Genomic DNA, 25556 nt, shown 5'->3' with positions numbered 1-25556 from the left:
ATTAATGTCAAAATTGATCAAATTCACACTTCAAATATGTGCACTTTACCTCAATAAGTTATGGAAAAAAAGAGTTCAACTCATATAATTAAGTATTATAATACAATCAAATGTGCTATACAAAATGTACAAAGTGCTACATCATTTCCCAAATATTACCTACATTTTTAATACAATCTTCTCAAACTCAGATGCCCATTTTTATACTTCACGTCAAATTTGTTAAGTACCAAACAAGTGATTCATTATAAACGTGGCTGTATAACCAATGTGATCCTGCAATCTGTACACGTGGGAAAATGAGAATTCATACCCCATTTGAATCAAATGTATGATATGTCAAGATCATTGTATTGTCTTGAGCAACTAATAAAAAAAGTCAAAAATAAAAGAATGTGAATTTGAAACAACAAAGAATCATATTGCCTAACAGATGTAAAAATCATATCCCAATTCATGAATAGGCACTCTTATATAATAGTTGATAGATATATAAACTGATACATCTTTTATGGAATACAAATCAGCACATTAACCAAATCAACAAGTTCATTTCATAACATTTACCTAATATTAATGCTTCCAAAAGTTCACTGTGTTTTGTAATTCACAACTTTTGAAACACAAATAACCGACCAAGTAGAATGATAAAACAAATGATGATGTCCATTAACTGGAATCCTATGCAGACATTTTAAGATAATGTGGTAGATTCATATTAACTGTTATGGAAAGTTGATCATCATATACAAAGAAAAATAAGAAAGGAACCTGATACAGAGCAGCTGCCACAAAATACCATTCCTGTATTTCTTTAAGTCTAAGATACTATAGATAGAAGCACCATTACCTTTGTGCCTTTATAACAGAAAACTCTACAATTTAAATTATGACACAAGAATTTTATGATGTATAAATTATCTGTTACCTTGTAATTGGACATTTAAAATTAGGCAAAGAAGAGTTTCTCTAAGAATCAAGGAAATGTTGGATTTGATGTCACCTTCCCTAAATATTTTCCAGACCAAAGAGGCCCCAAGGAATAGACCCAGGATTATGTATAGAGTTTCCTGGAAGAACTGACATAGTCAGCAGTGGAGATACCAATCAGCACTTAGCTTAGTCACAAGATCTTTTTCTATCACACTGAATGTTAAGCCATAGGAAACATGAAGTTGCTACCTAGCCAAAACTTGATAGAACCTTAGTGAGAGCTCTCCTATTACTCAATTCATTCCATATTAGCACACAAATTTCAAATGTAGAGAAGAGTCAGATCTAAGGACTTATAAGGAATGAAAAAAAAAAAAAGGAATGGGGGTATCATTGGAACTCACTTTAATCTTAAGACAGGACTGGTTATGTAAATAAGCACGATCCTCTGTTCTAAAGAAAATTCAGGCTCTGTGGGCCCAAGAATAACCTAATTCAAACTCTCCTTTGTTTGCACATAAAAAGTTCTCTACTTCGAAATTCTAAGTGTGTTGATAAGATACTCAAAGTCTAGAGCCTTAGGAGAAAACAGTAAGTTCTTGACTTACAGAGATCCAAATGGGTTTCTGAGGGTCTCTTTGTTCATAGTTTAGTCTGGAAATACATTCAACCTAACTGGAAGATTAATACTCAGCCAATTAGTCTTCACTGGTCTGAGCAACAAGTCAAGAGTTGTAAAGGACAGAATTAAGATCCACTAAGTCATAAAATATTAGAACTGAAAGTAATCTTAAGGCAACTATTTCCAGATATAGGAATCTCATTCAATGTGCTCAATAATATATCCAGTAGTCTTCATTTCAAAAAGAATTCACATCTCCTAAAGCAGTTTAGATTTTGATAGTTTCAACAGTAACTTTCTTATGTTGAATTGAAATTTTCCCATGTCCAACAGTCTCATTACCATGAATAACAGTTAAATATTCCACAGTATTCTCATTATTCTTGAATCCATTCTTACATATTTTTGCATACTTATCTGTTTTTTACGTACTGCTTCTCTCAGGTTAGTACCTACTGATCATTTTTTGACCTCTGGCCCTACAATGAGTGTGTCAAATCATCTCAGGACTTCAGTAAAAGGGAAACAGTTATTGGGCCATATTTTAATCAGTTATTTCATTGCTGACTAAAGACCTGACAATAATAATTAGAGGAGCAAAAATTTATATTGGGTCTCAGTTTCAGAAATCTCAGTCCATAGATGGCTGACTCCTTTGCTTTGAGCCCAAAATGAGGCAGAACATCATGATGAAAAGGTGTGAAGGAGGAAAGTGGCTCGGGACATGGCACCAAAAAGCATAAAGAGAGCTCCCCTCAACAAGGACACAAATATGTATCCTTATTACATGCCCCCAATGACCAACCCTGCCTGCCACACATTCAGTTAAACCCTCTCAGAGGACTAATGCATTGATTAGGTTAAGATTCTCATAACCCAAAATCATAACCAAGCCCAGTGCAAACTTCCCAGATCAGCAAAGCTTTTATTCAGCAGTGGAGTCATGCATCTGGTGGACATACTTTCCCAATGGAAAATGAGTCACTAGCCAAAGGAGGAATCTGTGCTTATATATGCTACACTGAGAGGTGACTTAATTATTGACAAAGCATATCAGTTTGGGTACTCAGGAAACAGGTTGTGAGAATTTGAAATTTGTTTTTACTGGACAATGTTTTTGCTTGGGGAAGAATGGAGGGTCTGGAGGTCAGCATTCAATGCTTATCTCTTTCCCTTGGGGGTCATGTTGTACTGTCACTGGGATTTATTTGGGGAAGGATCAATGCTTTGGCTTCCTCCCAGACACTGTCATTTTAGGTTTGATGGATATCTCCTTCCCAGGGACTGTCTTTGTCACTGGGAAGGGAGGTATTGGGAAAGGATCAATGTTACCAATGTTTGGCCTTCTTTCTCACTCCCTCTTCCCAGACCACACTATTTTGGGATTTGTCATTTTCCATACACATTTCACCTCTAAAATTTATTGCATTGTCTCACACAAGCTTTTGGCAAATACCTCATAGGTAAACCATAACACTCCACCCCTGGCCCCCTAAAACTCACGTCCATCTCATAGTGCAAAATACATTTAATTCCTGGGAATCAGATTAAATGCTAGAACTGTTAAGAAACATTTAATCTGATTCTTAACAGTTCTAGCATTGCCCAAAATTCCAAGTACAAAGTCTCCTTTGAGACTCAAGGCAAACTCTCAAAATGAGCTGTAAATATCAAAAGCAAGTTACATACATTCAATATATAAAGGCACAGAGTAAACATTTCCGTGTAAAGAAACAAGGGCATAGAAAGAAGGGATGGGACCAAAACAAGACTGAAATCCAGATGGGCAAACAAGTCCTACATTTCCATGTCCAGCATCTGAAGCACATGACATCCTAAGCACATGACAGCCCACATGACCTCTCTCTTAGCTTGCCTCTGATGGATTCCTGCAGCTCTCCTCCACAAAGGAGATTCAGATGGATTCCTGCATCTCTCCTCCACAAAGGAGAATAAGATTAATCTCAGGAGTCTCCACTGCAGCTTTGGCTTCCTCCTCACAAGGGAACTCCAACCCTCCTGCACTTTGCCTGGCCTCCCAGGCTTTCCTTTGAAATCTTGGTGTAAGCATCCATGACCCCTTAACTCAAGCATCTTGCATTTCTGTAGAATCAGCACCACATGGTTGACACCAAGGTCTGCCACCATCTCAAGCAGTAGCCAAGCCTCCAGGGACCAAGGCTGCAGCAGCCTCTGAGTACCTTGGTGGCTGAGCATGTTGAAACAACTTCCTACCATCTGCTCCCTGCAAGCAGGGAAATCCAATGGTTTGTTCCTTCTCAAAGGAATTTTTATTTTTATGCCCTTGAACCTGAAATGGGTATGGTCTTGCCAATTCCTGAGAAGCCTTCAAGCCATCCTTCCTATTGTCTCTGGTTAAAGTATTTAGTGTTTCTGTAGTGGATATGTTGTTTTTAACAACCATACCTTCCTTAGCCCCACTTTTACTCACAGTTTTCTGGCCAAGCTGCAAGTTTTTCAAATCTTTCTGCTTTGCTTTCTGCTCCTGATTATCACAAAAAACTTGGATAAAAGCCGCCAGCAATATCCATGAATATTACATCCTGAATACTATACTGCCTAGAAATTTCTTCTGCTAGGTTAAGAAATCCATCACCTTCAAATTTAGCCTCACAGAAAGTCTCAAAACATGGGCAAAATGAAGACAACTTCTTAGCCAGAACATAACACAAATGGACTCTAGTCCCATTTCCAATAGAGTCCTTCTTCTCTGAAAACTCTTGAACCCAGTCTTTACTGTATATAGTCCTATCAGCATTCTGGTCTTTTGAGCTCCCACCAGAATTGGCCATTAAGTTCCTCTCACAACATTCTAAAGTTTTTCCAGCTTACATTGCTAAACTTTCCTCCCACAAATTCCAAAAAGCTCCAAAAGTTTCTGAACCACATTAGTCTCAGCAAGAACTCTACTTCTCAGCATCAATTTCTCTTTTAGTCATAGCTTTTTTGCTGCTGTGACCAAAAGATCTGACAAGAACAATTAGAGGAGGAAAAGTTTATTTCAGGGCTCACTGTGTTAAGAGGTCTCAATCCACAGGTGGACCACTCCATTCACAGGGTCCAAGGTAAAGCAGGATGTTATGTTGAGTGCGGCAGAGGACAGCAGCTCAGGACATGGCACCAGGAAGCAGAGAGAGCTCCCCTCAAAAAGGACAAAATATATATCTCAAATGCACACCCTTAATGACCCACCTCCTCCATCCATGTCCTACCTGCCAATTTACCACCCAGTTAACCCCTATCAGGAGATTAATGCACTAATTAGGTTAAGGGTCTCATAACCCAATCATTCCACATCTAAACTTTCTTGCACTCTCTCACATATGAGCTTTTAGGGAATATATCACAGCAGGTCTCATTTCTCCTATCTCTAATGTTTACCAACCTATACTCCCTAGCTGCTTTCAGCTATTGCTCAAGACAATTTTATAACCCTACAAGCTCCTAATCACTCTTGTTGACTAGAGACCTCAAAATTGACAGCAGAAACTAAATTCAAGATTCCACGTGTTCTGAGAGACAAACACTCTATTAAAAACTCTATCACAAATATCTTGGTATAGTCAGAGAGTCCTTTTGCAACTCTATGATACTGATTACTCATACTGACTGGGCCTTATCTATGAAAATACCTAGTAATTTTTATACATGATTATCGTCTTTCTGAAGATTCACCTCAGAAACTTAGCCTTATGAATCAAAAGACCTTATTAAGGATGTCCACTGTCATCATTCCTATTCAATATAATACCTGAAACTCTAGTCAGGGAAATTAGGCAAGAAAAAGAAGACAACTTGTCTCTATTTGCTAATGACATGATCCATTTTAAAAATCCTCAAAACTCTACTAGATATCTAAGCTAATTTAAAAAAAATCAGCAAAGTAGTGAGATATAACATCAACATACAAAATCAATAGCTTTCCTTTATTCTAATAATGAATCTGCTGAGAAAGAAACCAGGAAAACAATTTCATTCACAATAACCTCTCTCTCTCTCTCTCTCTCTCTCTCTCTCTCTCTCTCTCTCACACACACACACACACACACACACACGAGTAAATCTAACTGAAGAGGCAAAATCCTCTACAATGAAAATTACAGAACAACAAAGAAAGAAATTGAAGTAGACCTTAGAAAATGGAAAGACCTAACATGCTCTTGGAATTGTCAAAATGGCTTTATTATCAAAAGTGATCTACAGATACAATATAATCCCTATCAATATATCAATGACATTCTTTACAGAACTAGAAAAAAGTCCTAAAAATCTTATAGAAGAATAAGAAAGCCAGAATAGCTAAAGCAATTTTGAGCAATAAAAGCAATGTTGGAAAGCATCACAACACCTAATCTCAAATTACACTACATAACTACAGTAGCAAAAACAGCATTGTTTGGCATGAAAAGAGAAATGAAGATCAATGGATGGAATAGAAAACTCAAGAGACAAATCCACAAAGATACAGTTATTTGTTACTCAACAAAGATGCCAAAAAATATATATATATTAGATAAAAGATAGTCTTTTCAACAAATGATGTTGAACATATGTAGAAGAATAACTAGAGTCCTATCTTTCACCCTGTATAAAAATTCAATTCAAAGTGATTCTAGAAATTAGACCAGAAACACTGAAACTGCTAGAAGAAAACATAGTGTCAACACTCCAATATACAGGCATTGAATTAATAAGACTCCTGATGCTCGGGAAATAAAATTAGAATCAATAAGAAGGATGGCATCAAATTAAAAAGCTTCTGCACAGCAAAGAAAATAATTAAGAGCATGAAGAAAGAACCTACAGAATGGGAGAAAAGCTTTGCTAGTTACTCTTCCAATAAGGGATTAATATCCAGATATATAAAGAACTAAAAAAAAAGTAACACCAGAAAAACAAATAACCCAGTCAGTAGGCAAATAACTTATACAGACATTTCTCAAACGAGGACATACAAATGGCCAACAAATATATGAAAAAATGTTCAACATCTTTAGCAACCAGGGAAATGCAAATCAAAACTACACTGAGATTTTATCTCACTCCAGTGAGAATGGCAAGCATCAAGAAAACAATATTAAATGCTAGAGAGGATGTGGGAAAATGTACACTTATATATTGTTGTTAGAACTGAAAATTAATACAATCATTTTGTAAATAGTATGAACATTTCTCTAAAGGCTAGGAATGGAACCACCATACAATACATTTATCCTACTCCTTGATATTTATCAAAAAAAAAAAAAACTAATATCAGCATTCTATAGGAATACTTACATACCAATGTTTAGAGCAACACAATCCACAATAACTAAGTTATGGAACCAGCCTAGCTATCTATCAACAAATGAATAAAGGAAATATGGTATATATACACAGTGGAGGTTTACTCAGCCTGAGAAAAATGAAATTGTGTCATCTTCTTATAAATGGATGGAACTAGAGAATATTGTACTAAGTGAAATGATCCAGACTCAGAACGACAAGGGACTAGTATTTTCTCTGAGGTGGCAGTTAGAGGAAAAAATGGGAATCTCACAAAGGGGACCAATAAAGTATAGAAAGGGGATCAAGAAGGAGGGAAGAGAAAAAGGCATGGGGAAGTACTGGGGAAAGAAATCTACCAATTATGCTATATCCATGTACAAACATACCACTATGAATCCCACTATTGTATGAAATTATAATGCACTAATTAAAAATAATAAAAGAAGGGAGACCATTAGATCAAGGGGGATCAGGTGGAGAAGGGAAGGAGAAGGAGAGGTATTAGGCAATAAGATTGATCAAATTATATTATGCACATGTATGACTATAGCATAATGAATTCCATTAAAATGTACCAATAAAAAATTTTATCTTGTTACATCCAGCTTTTATAACTTCTTTAGACAGATAGAAGATAACTTCTATCTTCTATACCTATAGAAGATAGATATAACTTCTTTAGATAGGCTTGAACACTGTAATCAATTCACTGAGAAGTATTTTACATTCTTTACAAAATTTCAATGATACTCAAGTCACTGAACAAGAGTTGAACAGGACTGTACCAAGGAGAAAGACCTGAGCTATATCACTAGAAGTCTTCCAAATACATCTGTAAGCATTAATATCTTACAGCTGTTCAATTGGTTATTAATTCTCACTCATGTTTCCTTATTTTTCCATGAAAATATTGAGAGAAACTTATAAAATATATCACTAGAACCTGAAGAAATGAAATATATGGCTTTTTCTGGTCTTTCAGCCTAGGAAACACTATTAGAATAATATTGCTCTGCCACTTTGGACCATAATGAGGACCACATCTAAGGATGATAAAATGAGAATATGAAATGAAACTGTTTCTCCAGCAATCTTCTGGAGCTTTCATTCCTGGGCTGTCTATTGCCAGAAGTTTTTAACTGGGAGAGAAATAAACTATTTTATATAAAAACCAAATAGACAGTATTATTTCAATAGATCTTAAATGCAAGAATCCAAGCCTGGAGAGAAAAAAGCAAACCAAACTACATGGTATTTTTTTCTTTGAAACAAGTTTAATTTTGTTCCAGCCCCAAATTAGGGGAAGAACTTCAATCTTAAAAAATGCTCAAAAATCAAGCCATTAAAAAGTTAAGCACCCCTCCCCTTAGCAATAAATACTGAACTGATATATACATATTAGACTCAGGACGGAGACAAAAAACAGGAACCTTGGGGACCCTGTCCCATGGCAAGATTCTAACACTTCTACCAATTCTAAGCTCTTTGCTTAAAACAGCAGTCAAAAAGTTAAAAAAGGCAGGAGAGATATATCATGAGACTATGTGGCTCTGAAAAGAGCTGGAACATGATGGGAGAAAAAAAAAAAAAAGGAGACACAAAATATCTTATTGGGCAGGAAAAGGGAAAGTCTTCATTTAAAATACTCCCTCCCCAAATCCCTCAGAGTCATTGGATGTGGCTGGTCCAGTGGCCGAGTGCCTTGAGCATATATCCTCGCCTCCACTCCCTCTTCAGCATGCAAGTCAGGAGAGGTCATTCACACTGCGGTCGAGAGGCCACTGTGGCAGCAGCCTGGCTGCTGGAACCCTGAGGCTTTCCATTCACCACCAGCAGGAGGGGAGTCTCCACACGAATACTGGAAAAGGAATAGTCCTAGAAGACAGACAGAGGTTCATTACAGATCCTAAGGCAGAAAACACTCCATCACCGGGCAACACCACGGGCAACTTACTCTCCCACTGGTCCTATGTATACACCCCTTACCCAAATCTTTCACTAGGAAAAAAAAAAGCTAACAAAGTAGACATAATTTTCCCAAAGCTCCAATCATCAGAAGGAAAATCTGGGCAGGGAGTGTAACTCCAAGAATATCAAATTCCTTGCTCTGCCTAACAAAAAAATGCTATCAGCTCAGAGTTGGTCCTTCACCAGCATCTTCTGACAGGTAACTAGATACATACAGTAGCCAACCAGAGCCACTGGAAACTCTTAACTGTTAGCCCAAGTGTTTGTAAGGCCCTAAACTAATCTGCCAAGAAAAAATTAAAGTGACTTCTCCCTTTTATATCAAGAGGAAGGAATAGACCAAGAAATAGAATGTCACCTTTGTCTTAATAACAGAAAAGATATCAGCTCACTTTCCCTGTTCAAATGTATTTTAAGTTGTAAAACATGTTGCTAAAAGATCCTCATCCAAAAAACATTATTCCACTGACAGTGTGAAATCAACTCTTGTAAATAAAAGTAAAATAAAGAGTTCTCATAAATCAAATTTTTAAAAAGTCCTAACAAGAATATGTGCAAGCAACAACAAAAAAGACAATTTATAGAAGAAACATAAATAACTCAATAAACATATAATAAAACATTGACTCACAAGTAATCAATAAACCAATTTAAACAGTACCCAGTATTTGGAAGAAACTACACAGAACACCTATATCCACTGTTGGTAGTTAACAACTAACTAGTACAACCTTCCAAAGAATATTTTGGCAATATGTGTCAAAAACCTTTGAATTCTATATACCCTTTACACCCAAAAATCTACATTAAAAATTCACATAAGGAAATAATCATAGATACAGACAAAGATATTAAAATGTTCATTATTTTTACGTTTGGAAAAATTTAAAATAATCTAGATCTGGGGTAATCAAACTCTGTTAAAGAGGTAGATAGTAAAAATGTTAGGCTTGCTGGGTTATGGGGTCTGTTGCAGAACAATTCACCTCTGGCATTCGGATGCAAACAAGTGAGTGTGGCTGTGTTCCAATAAAGCTTAATGGACACTAACCCATGAATTTCCTGTAATTTTCATGTATCACAAAATATACTTTTTTCATTTTTAACATTTAATAATATAGAAACCATTCTTAGCTCACAGGCCAGACAACAATAGGTGGTGAACCAGATTTGGTCAGCATAACATAGTTTGCTGCCTAAATGATGAAAACATGGTTACATGCCTACTCTTATAAGGTTTTTATAAAGAATCAGATCAGGCAACATAGGCAATAAAACTCCTAGCAGTGTCTAGCACTCAGTTAATTGTTCAGTAAATGTTAGCTACCATCATCATCACTACTCCTATGACTCAATTCAAAACAATGTAGTGGAATATGTAAAAACAAGGAAAATGTTCACAAACATTGGCATGTAACATCCCATACATAATTTAAAAGTAAAATGTGTGCATATATTTCTGAAAAGGAAAAGAACTGGAGCTATGTACACCAAACTATTGACAGAAGTAAATCTCCATGACAATATTTCAGTCATTTTTTAGTTTCTTTTTGTTTACCATAGTTTCCCTTTTCTATAAAAAAAAATGGAACAGAGCATACCCATGCAAATATTTACCATACCCACACAAATATTTACCATACCCACACACGCTTACACATGCATGTATCACTTTTATGTGTATTTTTTTAAAAAGAGATAAGCTTGGTTCCATTTTCAGAGTCTATGAATTGCAAGAGAATCCAAGTCACTACTCACCTTTCCTTTGTGCTGAATTTGGTGAAGCCGCAAGTTAGGCTCAGGGATGGCTACGGAGTCCCCAATGAGCACTCCCCAGCTCTGCACCATATTATACACCATCACTGCATAGCAAGGTCCATCTGAATCTACTAGGCCAAATGTACTGCCAGGTTAAGATAGGAGGAAAGGGAAAAAAAAAAAGGTATGTGGGCAGGAAAGAGCAGAAACAGTGGTTTTAAAATACTAGCAAAATAAACAAATGCTTTCTCACTAACTTGCTCACTATTCATCATCTCACTAACCATCACCCACTATGTACTTCTGAGTCCCCTTTATCTTAGATATTATATAGCTACAAAATGCACACAAGACTCAACAATCCATCACTTTGCTAAGAACTTAGGACACAGACACTATGAGGTCATCCAACAAATATCAATGATGAACTAGCCCAAAACACTGCAACTGAAGCATTATTCCTAGCCTATCAATTTAATTATCACACTCTTAGCCAAAACCCCTAACTACCACTGTCAATCTACTTTAATTTCACAAACTTTCACTAAATGTTATACATGTGTCAAGCATTGTATCTGGCCGTAAGATACCAATCCATCTATTAATGACCTATAAACTACCAGAAGTCAAACAACAAAACCATTTCTTGACCTGAGGTGTAGCTGAGTGGTAGACTGTTTGCTTAATATGTACAAGGCCCCGGGTTCCATCCCCCATGCTGCAAAAAAAAAATACTTAAAGCACAGTGTGATGAATATTCAGCTTTTTCCCTTGTGCTAAATTCAGTGAAAGCACAGGTTGGGCTGTGGACCTATAAATCAAAACTGGAAAGCAAGGAAGACTTTCTTCAGGAAAATGATTACTCTCACAGGATAAAAAATTAGCTGGGTTAAAACAGGAAAATAGCAGGGTACAGTAGTACCTATAATTCTAGACATTCAGGAGGCTGAAGCAGAAGGATCACAAGTTCTAGACCAGCCTCAGCAACTTAACAAAGTCCTAAGCAACTTAGTCAGACCCTGTCTCAAAATTAAAAAATCAAAAGGACTGGGCATGCAGCTCAGTGGTAAAGCACCTCTGGATTCAATCTCCAGTTAGAAAAGACAAAAAAAAAAAAACAGGAAAATTAATCTTCAATGGAAATAAAACTTTCTGGGAGATGGGAGTAAGACTGACTTGGAAGGAGAATGAGGGAACTTCCTGGGGTAATAGTCATGATCTCCATCTTGGGTTATAAAGATGCAAGCATTTGTCAAAACTCAGCAAATGTGCATTTAGATTTGTACATTTCATTGCAGATCTATTTCACATAAACAGAAAATAATGCAAACAAATACTGACCTCAGTTAAAGATTGTATGCTAAAGTATTTAGACAAAAGTATACTGGTTCCTGTAATTTACTCTGAAATGCACCAAAAGTAAAATGGATAAATGGATAAATAGACAGATGTCATAAACTAATAGCAAAACATTAATGGTACAACATAGGTAGTTGGATACACAGATGCTTACTGTAAATTTCTTTCAACTTTGTTGTATGTTTGAAAATTTTTAGAAGGAAATGTTAGGAGGAAATTTAGCTATATTAAGAAGAAGCTGTAGGATTATTCAGAAGTATAATTGTGTGTAAGGCACAGAGGTATGAAAATAGCTGTTCTTAAACTTACAAAATAGTGCTGCAGTTAGAATGAAAGGTACATGTGGGAAAGTGACAAAGATAATGAAAAAAGAAAGAGCAAATCCTAAACTAAGCTAGAGAGTTCAAATTTTATTCTGAAAGCTACAGAACACCAGTAAAAAAATTTTAATAGAAAGTGGCAATGTTCAGATTTTCATCTGGATTTTCTGGCAACTCTATGGAACACTGGAGGAAAAGTAGAGTCAGGGAAATGTGTTTGGAGAACAGGCTGAATTAAGGTAGTAGAAAGAGAGAAGTAGGAACAAAACCAGCAAATGCATAAGACCTGGTGACTACTTCAAACAGAATGGAAAAATCTAAAAATTACTTTTAGAAGTGTTAATTTTGTGACTGAGTAAAGAGATGGTACCATTCACCAACAGGGAATTCAAGGAAGAGAAGCAAGTTTAGAAATAATGATTAGAAACTGTGATAGGGCAAAGGAAGGGAGGGGAGGAAAGATGGTAGAATGAGATGGACATCATTACCCTAGACACATGTACGACTGCACATGTGGTGTGGTGCTACATCATGTACAACCAGAGAAAAGAAAACTTGTGCCACAGTTGTGTACAATGAATCAAAATGCATTCTGCTGTCATATATACCTAATTAGAATAAATAAATAAATAATTTTTTTAAAAAAAAAAGAAAGAATAAGAATTTTGGTGGCGGGGTATTGGGGATTGAACTCAGGGCACTTGACCACTGAACCACATCACCAGCCCTATTTTTGTATTTTCTTTAGAGACAGAGTCCCACTAAGTTGCTTAGCACCTCACTTTTGCTGAGGCTGGCTTTGAACTTGCAATCCTCCTGCCTCTGCATCCTGAGCCACTAGGATTATAGGTGTGCGCCACCATGACCAGTCAGATGAGAAATTTTGAACACACTGAGTTAGAAATTTTAAATGAAGCCCAGAAGCAGTCAGATAAAGGGATGCAAAACCCAAAAATTAGGCCTTGCTGAAGATATACCTGTGAGCATGGAGGAAATAGCCATAGGCTTGGGTTCATATGACATCACCAAGCAAGATAAACTATAGATAAGATGCTGACAAATCAGTGCTCATGCCAGTACATAGCATGCTTGAATTCACAGGGAACACTGCAATCAAGCATAGTACTCTCCTGATGAATCCAGTCAAAGCCTCAGAGTCTTTCTATAGACTACGTCAGACAATCACCAATCAATATAGGCAAACATCCCATGGCATGGGAGTCCTGAAGAAGTGTTCAGGACTTTAGAAGTTGGGCAATTTAGAAGTTGGGCAAAGAGAGAAACCAAAAAGTGGCAAAACATTTATATATTCTCAAAGTTTCCTTAAAACTTACCCTTTGTCTATATCTTTTTCATTCCTCTCAGCTCTAAGGTGTGCTCTCATTAACTAAACTTTCCTCAACAATCTTCTTGCTCTTCAATTCATCAAATACACATACTTCTAGAAAATGCCAATGGAGAATGCTCAGGAATGTAATGGGAACTGTTTTTCAGATTGGATGGAACAGAAAGGATGTGAAAGACGACAGTGAAAGATAAGTCAAATGTTATAAAATCATGTAGTGAAGCCAATGAATCATGTGCTTAGAAAGACTCTGGTGATTCCAGAAAATAAACCATTTCAGTAGAAACAAAAGAGAGACAGTCAACAAAGGATTAGGAAGAGAGTGAAGGACAAAGGAGTGATGGCACTCACTAAACCCTAAGTTTTCAAGATTTAAATTTTTCTAAATGAATATTCTTAATTCATTCCTTTGCTATCATTAGCCTAAGTCCTTTATAAATTTTTTTCTCACTCCTCATAACAAATACAGTATATGCTCAATAAATATTTGTTGAATGACAAATCTGAGAAAATCTCCCTATAATCTGGCCTTAAGTTCCAACTCAAAGTTCACCTTCTGGAACTACCTAAGAAAATCTAAGTCTAAACAGAACAGAATTTGTCCTCCTTCAACTCTATAATCATCAAAACTCAAAGGAGGCAGAATTTTAAGATTTCTATATCTTATTTTAAAAATGTCCTGTTAAATTTGTTATAAATATAGGAATTCACAAAGCACCAAACTCAGGGGGAGAAACAGGCATACAGAAACTATAAAGGCTTCTGTCAAGGATTGTTAGATGTTACCTAGACAATTTTTGCTTGTAGAACAGAAGGGAATGAGAAGTCAGTAATCTGTGACCATTAACAATGCCCTCAAACTGTCAGGGAAAGGACAAGAAGTGAGAGCAATTAGTTCAAAAGGGAGAAAAAGAGAAAAGGCAAAAGACACTCACAAGGGGACTTTCTCCTCTGTGGTTAGGCTAAACACCACCTTTCCCAGGACCACAGCACCACTATTTACACCAGGCTTCAGCTCACTCAGAGGCTTGAGCTGCAGGGTCACCTTCTGCCCAGAGGCTGATTGATAGCGACCATCACCACAGGGGCCTAGGTGGGCAGGACGCAAATTTCCCAGCATGCTCTGTAGCTTTTTCACCTTCATCTTTCCCTGCAAAGGAAGGAGAAATAGGAAAAAGTGGAAATTATTCTTGAGTTCAGTCCTTCCCTCTCACCCACCTATTTCAATGGGGTCACTACCACCTTAGTATATTCTTTTCTTATTTTTTGACCCCTAGCAGAAAAAAAGAGTAGGCTTCAGCCCTTTATACATCTTTACCTTGCTTTCCAGGAGGATGGTTAATCTATTAAGGAATTCCAGGAGTTGTTGCTCTCGTTGCTGGGGCTCTGGCCAGGCAGGGTCTAGTGCTGCAGCCCGAGAAAAGCCCTCCAGGGCCTCCCCATAACTCTCTTCATATTTATGTAACTGTACAAAAAGTAGTCCAAAACTTTCCAATTATAAATATGTCCAAACTATGCAGAGAGAATAATGCCACAATGAGTTAGGAGCCTGGAGAAATAAACTGTTTTACTTCCCAGTTATTTTCCTGTCCTACCATGAATATCATCCTTCTTGGCCAAGGTGATAGCAATGACGAAGATGAAATTACTTCAAAGACACTAATTTACAAACTCTAAATAAAAAGTGGCATATATTGGGTCACTCTCCTTTTACATTTATTCTTAATACTTCAAAGTCTTCTAAACCATCTCCCCATTTTCTATGTACTCGCCTACCTCCCAGCCCCTCTCTCCCTTTAGTGATTCCATGGGATACTAAAGTCAAATTGAGCTAACTAGTTCTAGAAATAATTTGGCTTTCCTCTCACAGTTCGTACTGAACTTTGTCCATATGTATACTCAGTTATCCTCACAGGCCAAGACCTATATGTCTTTTTTATTTAACCTTCCTATGACTACTGTCCCATGGTCTTACCGTTGCCCTGTTCAGATGAAGGTCAGGATTGCTAGAAGCTTTCCTGTCAACCTTCTCCTGTAACGGGATAAAAAGATCATCGGTGGATCCTGCCTCAATCTTAAGGATAGCCATACATACCACATCCTAGACCTTTTGTCCCTAGAAAAAATTTAGTTTCTTGCCAAAATATTACCTATACGCACACTACTATACAATTGTTCCTTATATATGTTCTTCAGTCTCTCAATCTCTCAAACCTGAGGGATGTAACAGTGCTTATATACGTAAAACTTTCAAATATGGTTTTAGTTAATCCACACAGTACTATAAAGACAGAATATGAAGAAATATGTGAACACATTCTGATAAAAATAATTTTTAGTAGTAATATGCTGGATAAATGAGGAAAGCCTAGCACAATATGATATGATATTGATTTAATGCATTTCTTCTGCCCATGAGCCTGGCTCCAGACCCACGCAGAATCATGTTCCTACATCCAGAATCATGTTCCTACCCCCTTAAAGCACAAATGGAAAGTCAAATTCTGATTCTCTAAAATACATGGCCAGAAACCAAAGGACAGTGCAAATGTGCTGTGAAGAAACTGATCTGTTCATTTGTTAATTGCATTAATTGCCTGTCATACTACAAAAGCACAAACAACATGAATTAAAATTGTTTAAATGATTAGTTCAGATATGTTTCAAAATGTGGATTTAGGAGAAGAAATTAAAGAGTTAAGAGCAATTGGCAGAAGTCAAATATAAAAATGCCATATTATTCTTTAAAATGTAAACATTCACAAAATTAAGAAATTAGAGTAAAATATAAATCTCTAAGTTTCCTCACTGAAAAATGGACGGTCCTTGAACACAAACATGAATATAAGGGAACTATTTTCTTTGTTTTGCCACAAAGATCAAAACAAGTAATGATAGGTTAAAAAGCAGTTCTCTATATCAAAGAATTCATGAAAGCAAAGAAGAAAGATGAACATGAGAGTCAAATAAGAAGTGCTCAGAAGGCCAATGTGAACCTCCTAAAAATGAGTAATCAGGTATCCAAAGCCTGAAGGAAAGACCCATATAAAAATGGCCTGGAAGACTAGGCAAAGAATGAGCTCCAGTGAATTAATTCTAGGTAATGATGCAGAATAGACTATATACTATTTTCTCTTTTAGCCCACAGGAAATCCAGAGCCACATTGTCTACTAGTTAATGTGGGGGTAGTATTTAAGCGTTAAAGAGTTTTCTTCTTTCTTTAAAATAAATGTGTACAATTAATAAGCATTATTTTAATAGTCTTTTTTCCCATTAAAAAATATAAACAGATTGAGACATCTTCTGTGATTTGGTTATACATGCCTCTACAATATCTAAATAGCTCCAGGAACTATCTAGCACTAAAGCATCACGCTGCAAGTAGCTCCTAACACTCACATTATAAGAAGAAATAAGTTACTTGTGCAAACACAGTTTTACAAACATAAGAAACCAGATAATACTTCACATGCTGCTTGCCAAAGGACCATAAGAAAGACTGAATGATGCTCTTCCTTCTGTGATTGTCTCTATTTACTTGACCTAAGTAACCACAAGTACTTACTGCTTGGGCATAGGCACTGAGGGCTTGTTGGGATATCTTAGGGTTCTGGCCAGTATTGAAGTATAGAGAAAGGTATGCATTCCCCAGAATATCTGAAAGAAAAACAGCAATGGATCATCTCAGAGCCCAAATACGGGATATGACCTATTCTGTTAACCCCTAAAAGTCTATTTCAGCTAGACACAGTGGCACATGCCTGTAATCCCAGTGGCTCCAGAGGCTGAGGCAAGGGAGTCACAAATCCAAACCCAATCTCAGCAACTTATTAAGGCCCTAAGCAACTTAGAGAGACCCTGTCTCTAAATAAAAACAACTGAGAATTTGGAGGAACTGTGATTGGGCAAAGGGGAGGGAGGGGAAAATGGGGACTGGAAAGACGGTAGAATGAGACGACATCATTACCCTAGGTACATGTATGACTGCACATATGGTGCAACGCTACATTGTGAACAACCAGAGAAATGAAAATTTGTGCTGCAATTGTGTACAATGAATAAAATGCATTCTGCTGTTATATATACCTAATTAGAATTAATTAGTTAATTTTTTTAAAAAAAGAAAAGAATAGAACGAGGATTTGGCTCAGTGGTTAAGCACCCCTGGGTTCAATTCCTAGGACCAAAAAGAGAGTTCAATTCCTAGGACCAAACCAGGATGACACTATATTTAGTATGACCAAAATTCTTGCAGGACAGATAAACATGAACACCCTACCCCGCACCCCCTTGAAGAGAAACTTGAATAAACTTTACAAAAGCCCTACTTGCTTATGTGGAAGCATTTATCTCCTCCATTGAATCAAAAGATCCAAGAGTACAGGTGAGGGGTTCAGTGGTAGAGCACATGCCTACTATGCACGAGGTCCTGGGTTCAATCCCCAGCACCAGCACCATACAAAAAAAAGAAAAAGAAGAAATCAAAGAATAGTGGTTCATCAAAATACCTTTTGGGCTTCTTTAAAACAAGATGCCCTAGTTTACCTTACTGTCAAGATTCAAGATAGGTTCCAGGTGATTTAGATATGTAGCCATGATTGAGAACCACTACTCTAGAAACCTAGGAGATCTCTTGAGAGCACTCACACCAGGAGCGGCCATCGAGGACATCCATCTGCACAGCCAACTTAGCTTGTCGAACACTGTCCATGACATGGTTAGAATGTTCATCTCCTGTGTCAGTCCGCAACTGGCGAAGCACCATTGACAGGTTTTGCAGGGAGACTTTATTCTTGCACTGCAAATAAAAAAAAACATAACACTCAACCTTCCTAATTCTACCTTCTCTTTCTAGATCTATTCTGACTTCAATCTTCTCCTAAATCTAATTTTTCATCTTAATTCTTGCTGCCATCTGCATCTGGAATGCCAACAACAAGGATTAGCTTGGTTGCTCACTTTTCTTCACTTCTTATCTACCCCTAAATTTGATCCCATCACGTTTTCCCTTTCTCAGTTCCCTGTCCCTGATTTCCTCATCCAGGTGGCTCCTTTACCCTTCTGATTATGTTCTCCTAGTTCAAACTTAGCTCTGATTTATTATTAGAGTCCTAGAGAAATTCACAGAACCAAAGGAATTCCATCCTTCCCATCTGTGTTTTCTGAGGGGATGGTGGGCAGCTCACATGGGTGAGGGCTCCTGAGAAGCAGGTGTGGGCAGCTGCAACATCCCCCTTCTTCCAGTAGACCTCACCCAGCTGGTTCCAGGCTTCCACCAGCTCAGGTTCCAGCTTCACAGCCTTTGACAGAAGCTCCTCAGCCTTAGGGCTATAGTCAGGAGTCACATTCAGTGCCTTTCCTGTTAGCATCAGAGCCTGTGCCTTGCCCTGGACAGAACCTAGGAAGAAAAGAAAGAGATAAAGGAAAGTTGAAAAACCTGAGAAGTGGGAAGACCAGGGTACTGTCTCTCAAGAAATAACAGCATGCTAGCTCTAGGAATGGAAGGAGTTGAGGAAAATTTTTAACAGTGATCCACTTACTGAAAGCCTATTATATGGAGAATACTATGTTAGGTATTGGGTAACAAAGCAAGCAGTATTTCTACCCTAGAAGGCTTTCACAATCTGGTGAAAGAAACAAAACTGAACACATGGAAAATTAAAATAACAATGAAAAGCAGCACAGGGTACTCACTCAATGAATGGGCTTTAAAAAGTAAAGAGAAAAGAAGATAAAATGAAGGGAAGGGAGGGGGGATGTGAAAAGAATAGCGTCAAATAAATCTGATATAACTTGCCTATGTACATATTTGAATATACTACAGTGAATCTCACCATCATGTACATCCACAAGAAATTAATTTTAAAAATTAATATAGGTAAATGGCAGAAAGATCAGTAAAGGGAAGTGTTAGGTCTGCAGGCTTCCCTTCCTCCTCCCCTTTCATAGTGGCTAGGGGGTAGGGACTTTCTACCTGGCTGAGGAGACCTGAAATGGCCAATCAGAAGCTGACATGGCAACGGACCCCAACCACCATGGTTCCCCAGCTGAAGAAATTGCCCTGTCATCTCACATCAGCCCTGACCAGCCTGTGATAGACATAACCCCCCTAAACTCAGCTCGGCCAATCTGCTGTCAGTAGCTGCAATTTAGATGGCCTAGGCCCTCCTACCTCCAGATTCCCTTATTAACATTGTTCTTGTCTTTCCCACGGGTGACTTCCCCGGCCCTCACCCTTTCGCTGACCAGTGAACCTCCCGAGGAGCCCCCCACCCTATAAACCTTCTTTTGGTGCCTGATTCTTGTTCTGTGGTTCCTGATCTCGCACACACCCCTTTCTGCTTTACAGGAAGGGAACTGGATGGCGAGGGAGGTATTGGAGACTGAATTTGAACAAGATATATTCCATACTTTTATAATTATGTCAAAATGGATTCTACTGTCATATATAAAAGAACCAATAAATTTAAAAAAAAAAAGATTCTTCCTGTTAGAAAATCATATAAACAAAAATACATGTGGTATGTTCATACAAGCATGAGTATTCCAACCTGGATGAAACAAAAAGTTCCTTGATAAACAAGTAGTCAGAATTAAAGTTAGAAAAAAGAGTGAGATGATGGACACTTAAATATGAGGTTAAGGGGGTTAAACTTCAGACAGTCAATAGCAGGAATCTTTAGATACTTGAGCAAAAAGACAGATAAGAGGGGGCCAATATGGTGGTGCACACCTATAATCCCAACTACTTAAGTGGCTAAAGCAGGAGCATCACAAGTTCAAGGCCTGGGCAACTTAGCATCTCAAAATTTAAAGAAACAAAAAGAGTCAGGAGTCATAGCTCAGTGGTACAATGCACCTGGCTCAATTCCTAGTACTAGTGGGGGGGAAAAGCCAGCCAAAAGAATAAGATTAAATGCCATTAAATAAATGAAGTAATGAGTTAGAAAGATAACTATGGCCAAGGTCAGTATATAAGTTGATCTGGAAGTAAAATGAATTAAAGACAGAAAGATCAATTAAGGAGATTACCACAATACTTCAAGCAACAAGTTTGCTATAATCAAACCTTAGGAAAACAGCTTAGGGACTGAAAGCTTAATATCCTGCACAAGGGTCCTTAGAAGAAACAATCTGTTCTACCAACCCATAAATGCCACCAACAAGAGACCAGGCTAAATAAAGAGACAAAACTCTTTATCACATTTCAATGACAAGCAAGGGGCTGCAAGTTCTTTACAGCTCATACCCAATACTTCCTCCATCTGCTGCAGGGTCTTCTCCATCTCCTCCCGCACATCCTGTTGCTTCCGCCCAGCATCCTCAACACTATGTGTCTCAAAATAGCTATCTCGAAATGAATAGAGCTGATCCACCAGTTCCTAGAAGGCAGAAGAATAGTACCATTAAGTGGGGAGACAGCATCTTACAAGGAAATTTGAAAAGGACTAATCATACTAGCTCTTGGCCTAGAAATACTGATTCTCTTCTCTCACCTAGGAATGGCACAATAGGCAGATGGACAGGTCTACTGAAACGCCACAAATCATGAGGAAAGCAGCCAGTATCCAGGGCCCACTTTCAAGGTCCCAACTTGTCCCATGTCAGTCTCTATACTGTAAAGACAATTCTTTCTCCCAGCTCTAATAGGGCTTCCAATATCTAAGCACTTCCCATACAATGGTCAGGAGGAGGCAAACACTTTGCAACTTGAGAAAAACCAAAGTTAACAAGATTATTCTGTCTGGTTCTGGCCCCCAAAGACTAAAACTTTCAAATATACCCTTAAAGCTGGACTTCCTAAGCTTAGTGGCAGAGTACTTACCTAGCAAGGAGAAGGCCCTACATCCTATCCCCAGCAAAGTCAAAAAAAAAATTTTTTTAAACTAGACTTCCTAACAAAAAACACTTTATCCCCAATTTTTCCTATGCTGGTATGTGAAAACAAATGACCTTTCTGAATATGATAAACATGTGAGAAGGGCATTGTTTTCCAACACAAACAGTCCAATGTGAACTTGGTAACCTTGGTATTTTTGCAGAGTTTTGCTTCTTTTGCAGCACTGGGGATTAAATCAAGGTCTTACTCATTCTAAGCAAGCAGCTCTACCACTGAGCTACATCTGCAGCCCTAAGGTTGTTTCTTTAAATGATTATTGTGGTTTGTTTGTTTCCCATTTCTTTATTTTTTGTCAAGTCATCTTCTGGCTGTCTGGCATTATCTGCAAGTAAATGTTCTCTTTCCTCCTTGAAATGTCTCTGAATCTTCCCCATGAAACTTTTTCACTATTTTTTTTTTCCTGAAACTGAATAGCAGCAGAAACATATAGACCAACCCAATCGAGTTTTATCAACTCCCGCCACAAGACATCCTAAATTCGTCCACCTGTCTCCATCATGCTATGTCCATCCCGGACTAATTTTCAGCACTTGCCTGTACTACTGTAATAGCTTCTTACTAATCACTATGCTTCTACTCTCTTCCATTCTCTATACTGTAGTCAGAGTGACCTAATAAAAATATATATCATATCACAAACCCTAAGTTTCCAGCTGCAGATAGAATAAAATCCAACTCCTTACCATGGGTCGCAACATTGTATGATCTGACCTCCCACAACCCAACCAGCCAAAAATTCCACTTCCTACCACCCTCCCACCTATAATACTAAAGTCATATTAGCCATCATTCAGTTCTCAAAGCCATCAAGCTTGATCCCACCTTGAGATCTTTATATATGCTTTTCCCTATGCTAGGCATTCTTTCCTCAGAACTCTGCATGAGTCATTCCTCATCATTATTTAGAGTTCAGTTCAAACACCAGCTTCTTAGAACTTTCCCTAACTATCAAAATCAAACTATTAAATCACTCTTTTACTTTTCTTTAGAGTACCTATCATTTGAAATTATATGACCTATTCATTGTCCATTTTCTGTCTCTACTACTGGAATATAAGCTCCATAATGCAAAGGACTTTGCTTTGAGTTACACCAGAGCATTAGAACAGGGATTGGATCATGGTAGGCTCTCATTAGGTATGTTGACTAAATTGATATATCATACCTGTTTCTAACAAATACATGTGTTATATTTAATTTAAAATCCTACCCAGAATAAAAAGCATGGATCAGCTGCAAATTGGGAGTTTAAAACAAGGTCTTTCTATTTATTTTCAGTTGCTAAAGCAAACATGCAAGAACTGGTTTGGTTTGGTTTTGCTGGACTGAACGTTTTTCTCTCATGGCAATATCAATACCTATAATTTGTTAAAATTCAAATAGGTGTATGCAAAAACAGAAGGTAAAAAACTTATAATCGCTCCAAATAGCCTCAGATAGCTCAGGGATAACCTGTGTTTAGTATACTTTTTCAGAAATACATATATATGATGTTTCTAATATGGAGCCAGGATTGGGAATTTCTGACTTCAGGAATCACAGGAGGGAATAAAATGAAGTTAATCCGAATCAGCTGGAAGTGACTTAAATCCACACTCTAAAAGTGCTATTATGTTATCTGCTCAGAAAACAAATCTCATCAATGCTTAAAACTTTTGGGTTTGACGCCTTGAAGCAAGTTACAAGCCTATCATAAACTCTTAATGTTCACATTTCAGTCTGTTTCTGAGGTTTAAAGAAATTCTTAGGCCATTAAACGAAAGGTAGAATCAAGAAACTACATAACTCCTACCTACCAAGTACAATAGTCAAAAGAACAAGTACCTGTGGACTAGGTAAAGCCTGAACCCGTCTGCAATGAATTCCAAACTGGGACTACAGCGGTCAAAAAAATATCCAAACCGTGAAGTCCTAAGGAAAGGAACCAGGATATTTGCAGTGCAGGCCATTACTGCGATTGCTGACAATCGCAAAGCAGAAAGGTATTAAAAGAAATGGCCTTTCTAGGGATAAAACAACACATGATAATGGTTCATGCAGACCTTCCACACACATAAATACGCTTTCACGGAGGAATCTAGAGGGGCGGGGGAGTTCCTCTCTAAGAATGTACAGGAGTACAGTCAGGAGCAACAATTCCCCTTCCGCATTCACAGCGGCAGCACCGGGTGCTAGCACACGGGCTGTGTTCCTCTCCTGGACGGGAAGCTTCCCTGGCCGCTGCCAGCTGCACCTCGGGAGTTGTTATAGTAACCGCACAGACGCGTGCAGCACCGAATATGAGCCATGGAATTCGCAAGCACTGCATAAAATGGGCTCCCTGCTTCTTCCCGAGTAACAAAAGCACACACAGATTTGAATCTGTGGCCTCACCTGTAATTTCTGCAAGATGTGCTTAGCTTCTTCCTCTTCCTCAGCCATCATTCCCGAGCCGCACTCGGCTTCTCTGCCCTCAAGTTTGTAATCACAGAGACGCACACACACGCCCATCGCGGAGCCACAGCGACATCTAGGGCTCTGGAGGCTAACCTGCACATAAAGGGCATTGATCCAAACCGACTTGAACTAACGCCTAAAATAGCTGAAGACCTCTTTAATCACCTTTGAAATCAAAAATTTCTTTCCCAAATTCTGGGTAACAAAATGTCCTAAAATTAATCACGTGTGTATTTTTGTTTGATATCTTCCTACTTATTTATATCAAGATTATAATACTCCTATAAAAGAAGACAGTTTAAGACAGTGGAATGCCTGTGCCCTTTGAAATTTTGAAGATAATGTAGAACAATGGTAACGTCTGACTCTTTTACAAACTTTGCAGATTTTCAAACATATGAGTAATTTCATCATTTGGAATGCACTATCTTAATAAATCTACTACACTTGGTATGGCGTTATAAAACTATCATGCTGTACACTGATAATGTTTACATATTCATCGTCTATTTCCAGAAGGATACTCAAGAAACAATGTCTCCAGAAAGTGAACGGGGACTGGGCAGAGAATTCTTTTCACTGTGTACTTTTTGAATTTTTTGCCACATAAATGTACTTATTCAAAACTAAATAATTTTTAAATTAAAAAAAAAAATGCTTCCACATAGACTTTCTCTGAAAAGAGAAGACACTGCCAACAGTAACTTGCTTCCAAACAGAGAAACAGAGTGGCTGGGAGACAGAGGTAGAAGTGAGAATTTCGCTCTGCTTTTTTGGGGTACCTTTTTAATTTGTACCATGTGAATGTATTAAACTCTTGAATAAAGTTTTTTAAAGTAATATGTAGTATTTCTAACAGTTTCTCTTTACCCTTTTTAATTATAGCTTACTTGACTTCAGAATCAAATTCTGTGAGCCTAACAAAGGATGAAGCTAAGTGTTCTCAGCAAAAATCATGAAGCTACATAAATAAAATCATTTCCTCAAACCACTTTCCAACAAAATTTAAAATTATATAGGGAACAAAAATACATTGTAATCTATTAAATCTCATTACCTACAAAATAGGCACATTTTAAAACTTTTAAGTCAAGATATTCCTTCAGATACCATCTTAATTCTGGAGTAAAAGAAAAAAGAAAAAAATTTATACTCTGTACGCCCAATGAAGAAAATATTACTTGCTTGGTATTCAATTATGTAAAGAAGAGTATTTATTTGCATTACCTATAATGACTAAATCCAAAAAATTTCAAATGATTTCAGTATGACTCTTATTATCTAAAGAAAAATGGTTATTTGGCATTAGTATAAGCTCAGTGTAATTCATCCTAAACCAGTAAAAATCAATTTAAGGATAATGTAATTCAAATCCTCATTCTACAGATATATAAACTAAAGCCTAAAAATGTTAACTTAATCTTGTACAACATATATGTGGAAAGAACCATCATTCGAACCCCAATGTTCTGCCCCTTCAACAAGAATGCTTTGGAGACTTGCCTCTAACAGGACATAAAGTTACTAAGATTGTCCTTCTTGGTTCTGTTTTAAATAATTAAATACAATAATTAAACATCATTGAATTTCTTAACAGTAAACTGAAATGTTCACGATTTAATAAA

At 37.4% G+C, this 25556-nt stretch overlaps 1 protein-coding gene across 4 annotated transcripts; it reads right to left on the bottom strand.

Moving 5' to 3' along the window:
* Positions 1–8096: 8096 nt before the first annotated feature.
* On the bottom strand, positions 8097–24022 carry Ttc5 (tetratricopeptide repeat domain 5). Of its 4 annotated transcripts, XM_015480880.2 has the most exons (10): positions 23869–24022; positions 20845–20977; positions 18782–18993; positions 18243–18393; positions 17161–17252; positions 15570–15626; positions 14913–15059; positions 14530–14744; positions 10571–10715; positions 8097–8719 (listed from the first exon to the last, which is right to left on the bottom strand). In XM_015480880.2, the coding sequence occupies exons 1-10, from the start codon at positions 23983–23985 to the stop codon at positions 8600–8602; spliced, it is 1389 nt and encodes a 462-aa protein (XP_015336366.2). In that variant the 5' UTR covers positions 23986–24022; the 3' UTR covers positions 8097–8599. The 4 variants fall into 4 exon arrangements, with proteins under 4 accessions (XP_015336366.2, XP_015336367.2, XP_048649795.1 ...); XM_015480881.2 differs by lacking the exon at positions 15570–15626; XM_048793837.1 differs by lacking the exons at positions 8097–8719; positions 10571–10715 and adding an exon at positions 10722–11288.
* Positions 24023–25556: the final 1534 nt, after the last annotated feature.

Source organism: Marmota marmota, unplaced genomic scaffold, assembly GCF_001458135.2.
Source record: "Marmota marmota marmota unplaced genomic scaffold, marMar, whole genome shotgun sequence".
Classification (NCBI taxonomy): Eukaryota; Metazoa; Chordata; class Mammalia; order Rodentia; family Sciuridae; genus Marmota; species Marmota marmota.
The sequence above is the reverse complement of the archived record's forward strand: the minus strand, read 5'-3'. Positions and strand labels throughout refer to the sequence as shown.

Excerpts from the sequence above, each read along its gene's own strand:
- Ttc5 (XM_015480880.2), bottom strand. The coding sequence starts at position 23,985 with ATGGGCGTGTGTGTGCGTCTCTGTGATTACAAACTTGAGGGCAGAGAA. Across the intron at positions 20,978-23,868 it reads ACATCTTGCAGAAATTACAG|GAACTGGTGGATCAGCTCTA; the intron begins GTGAGGCCACAG and ends TCTGCCTTCTAG. Across the intron at positions 15,060-15,569 it reads TTCATCTGAACAGGGCAACG|TTACATAAATATGAAGAGAG; the intron begins GTAAGACCATGG and ends CTTTTTGTACAG.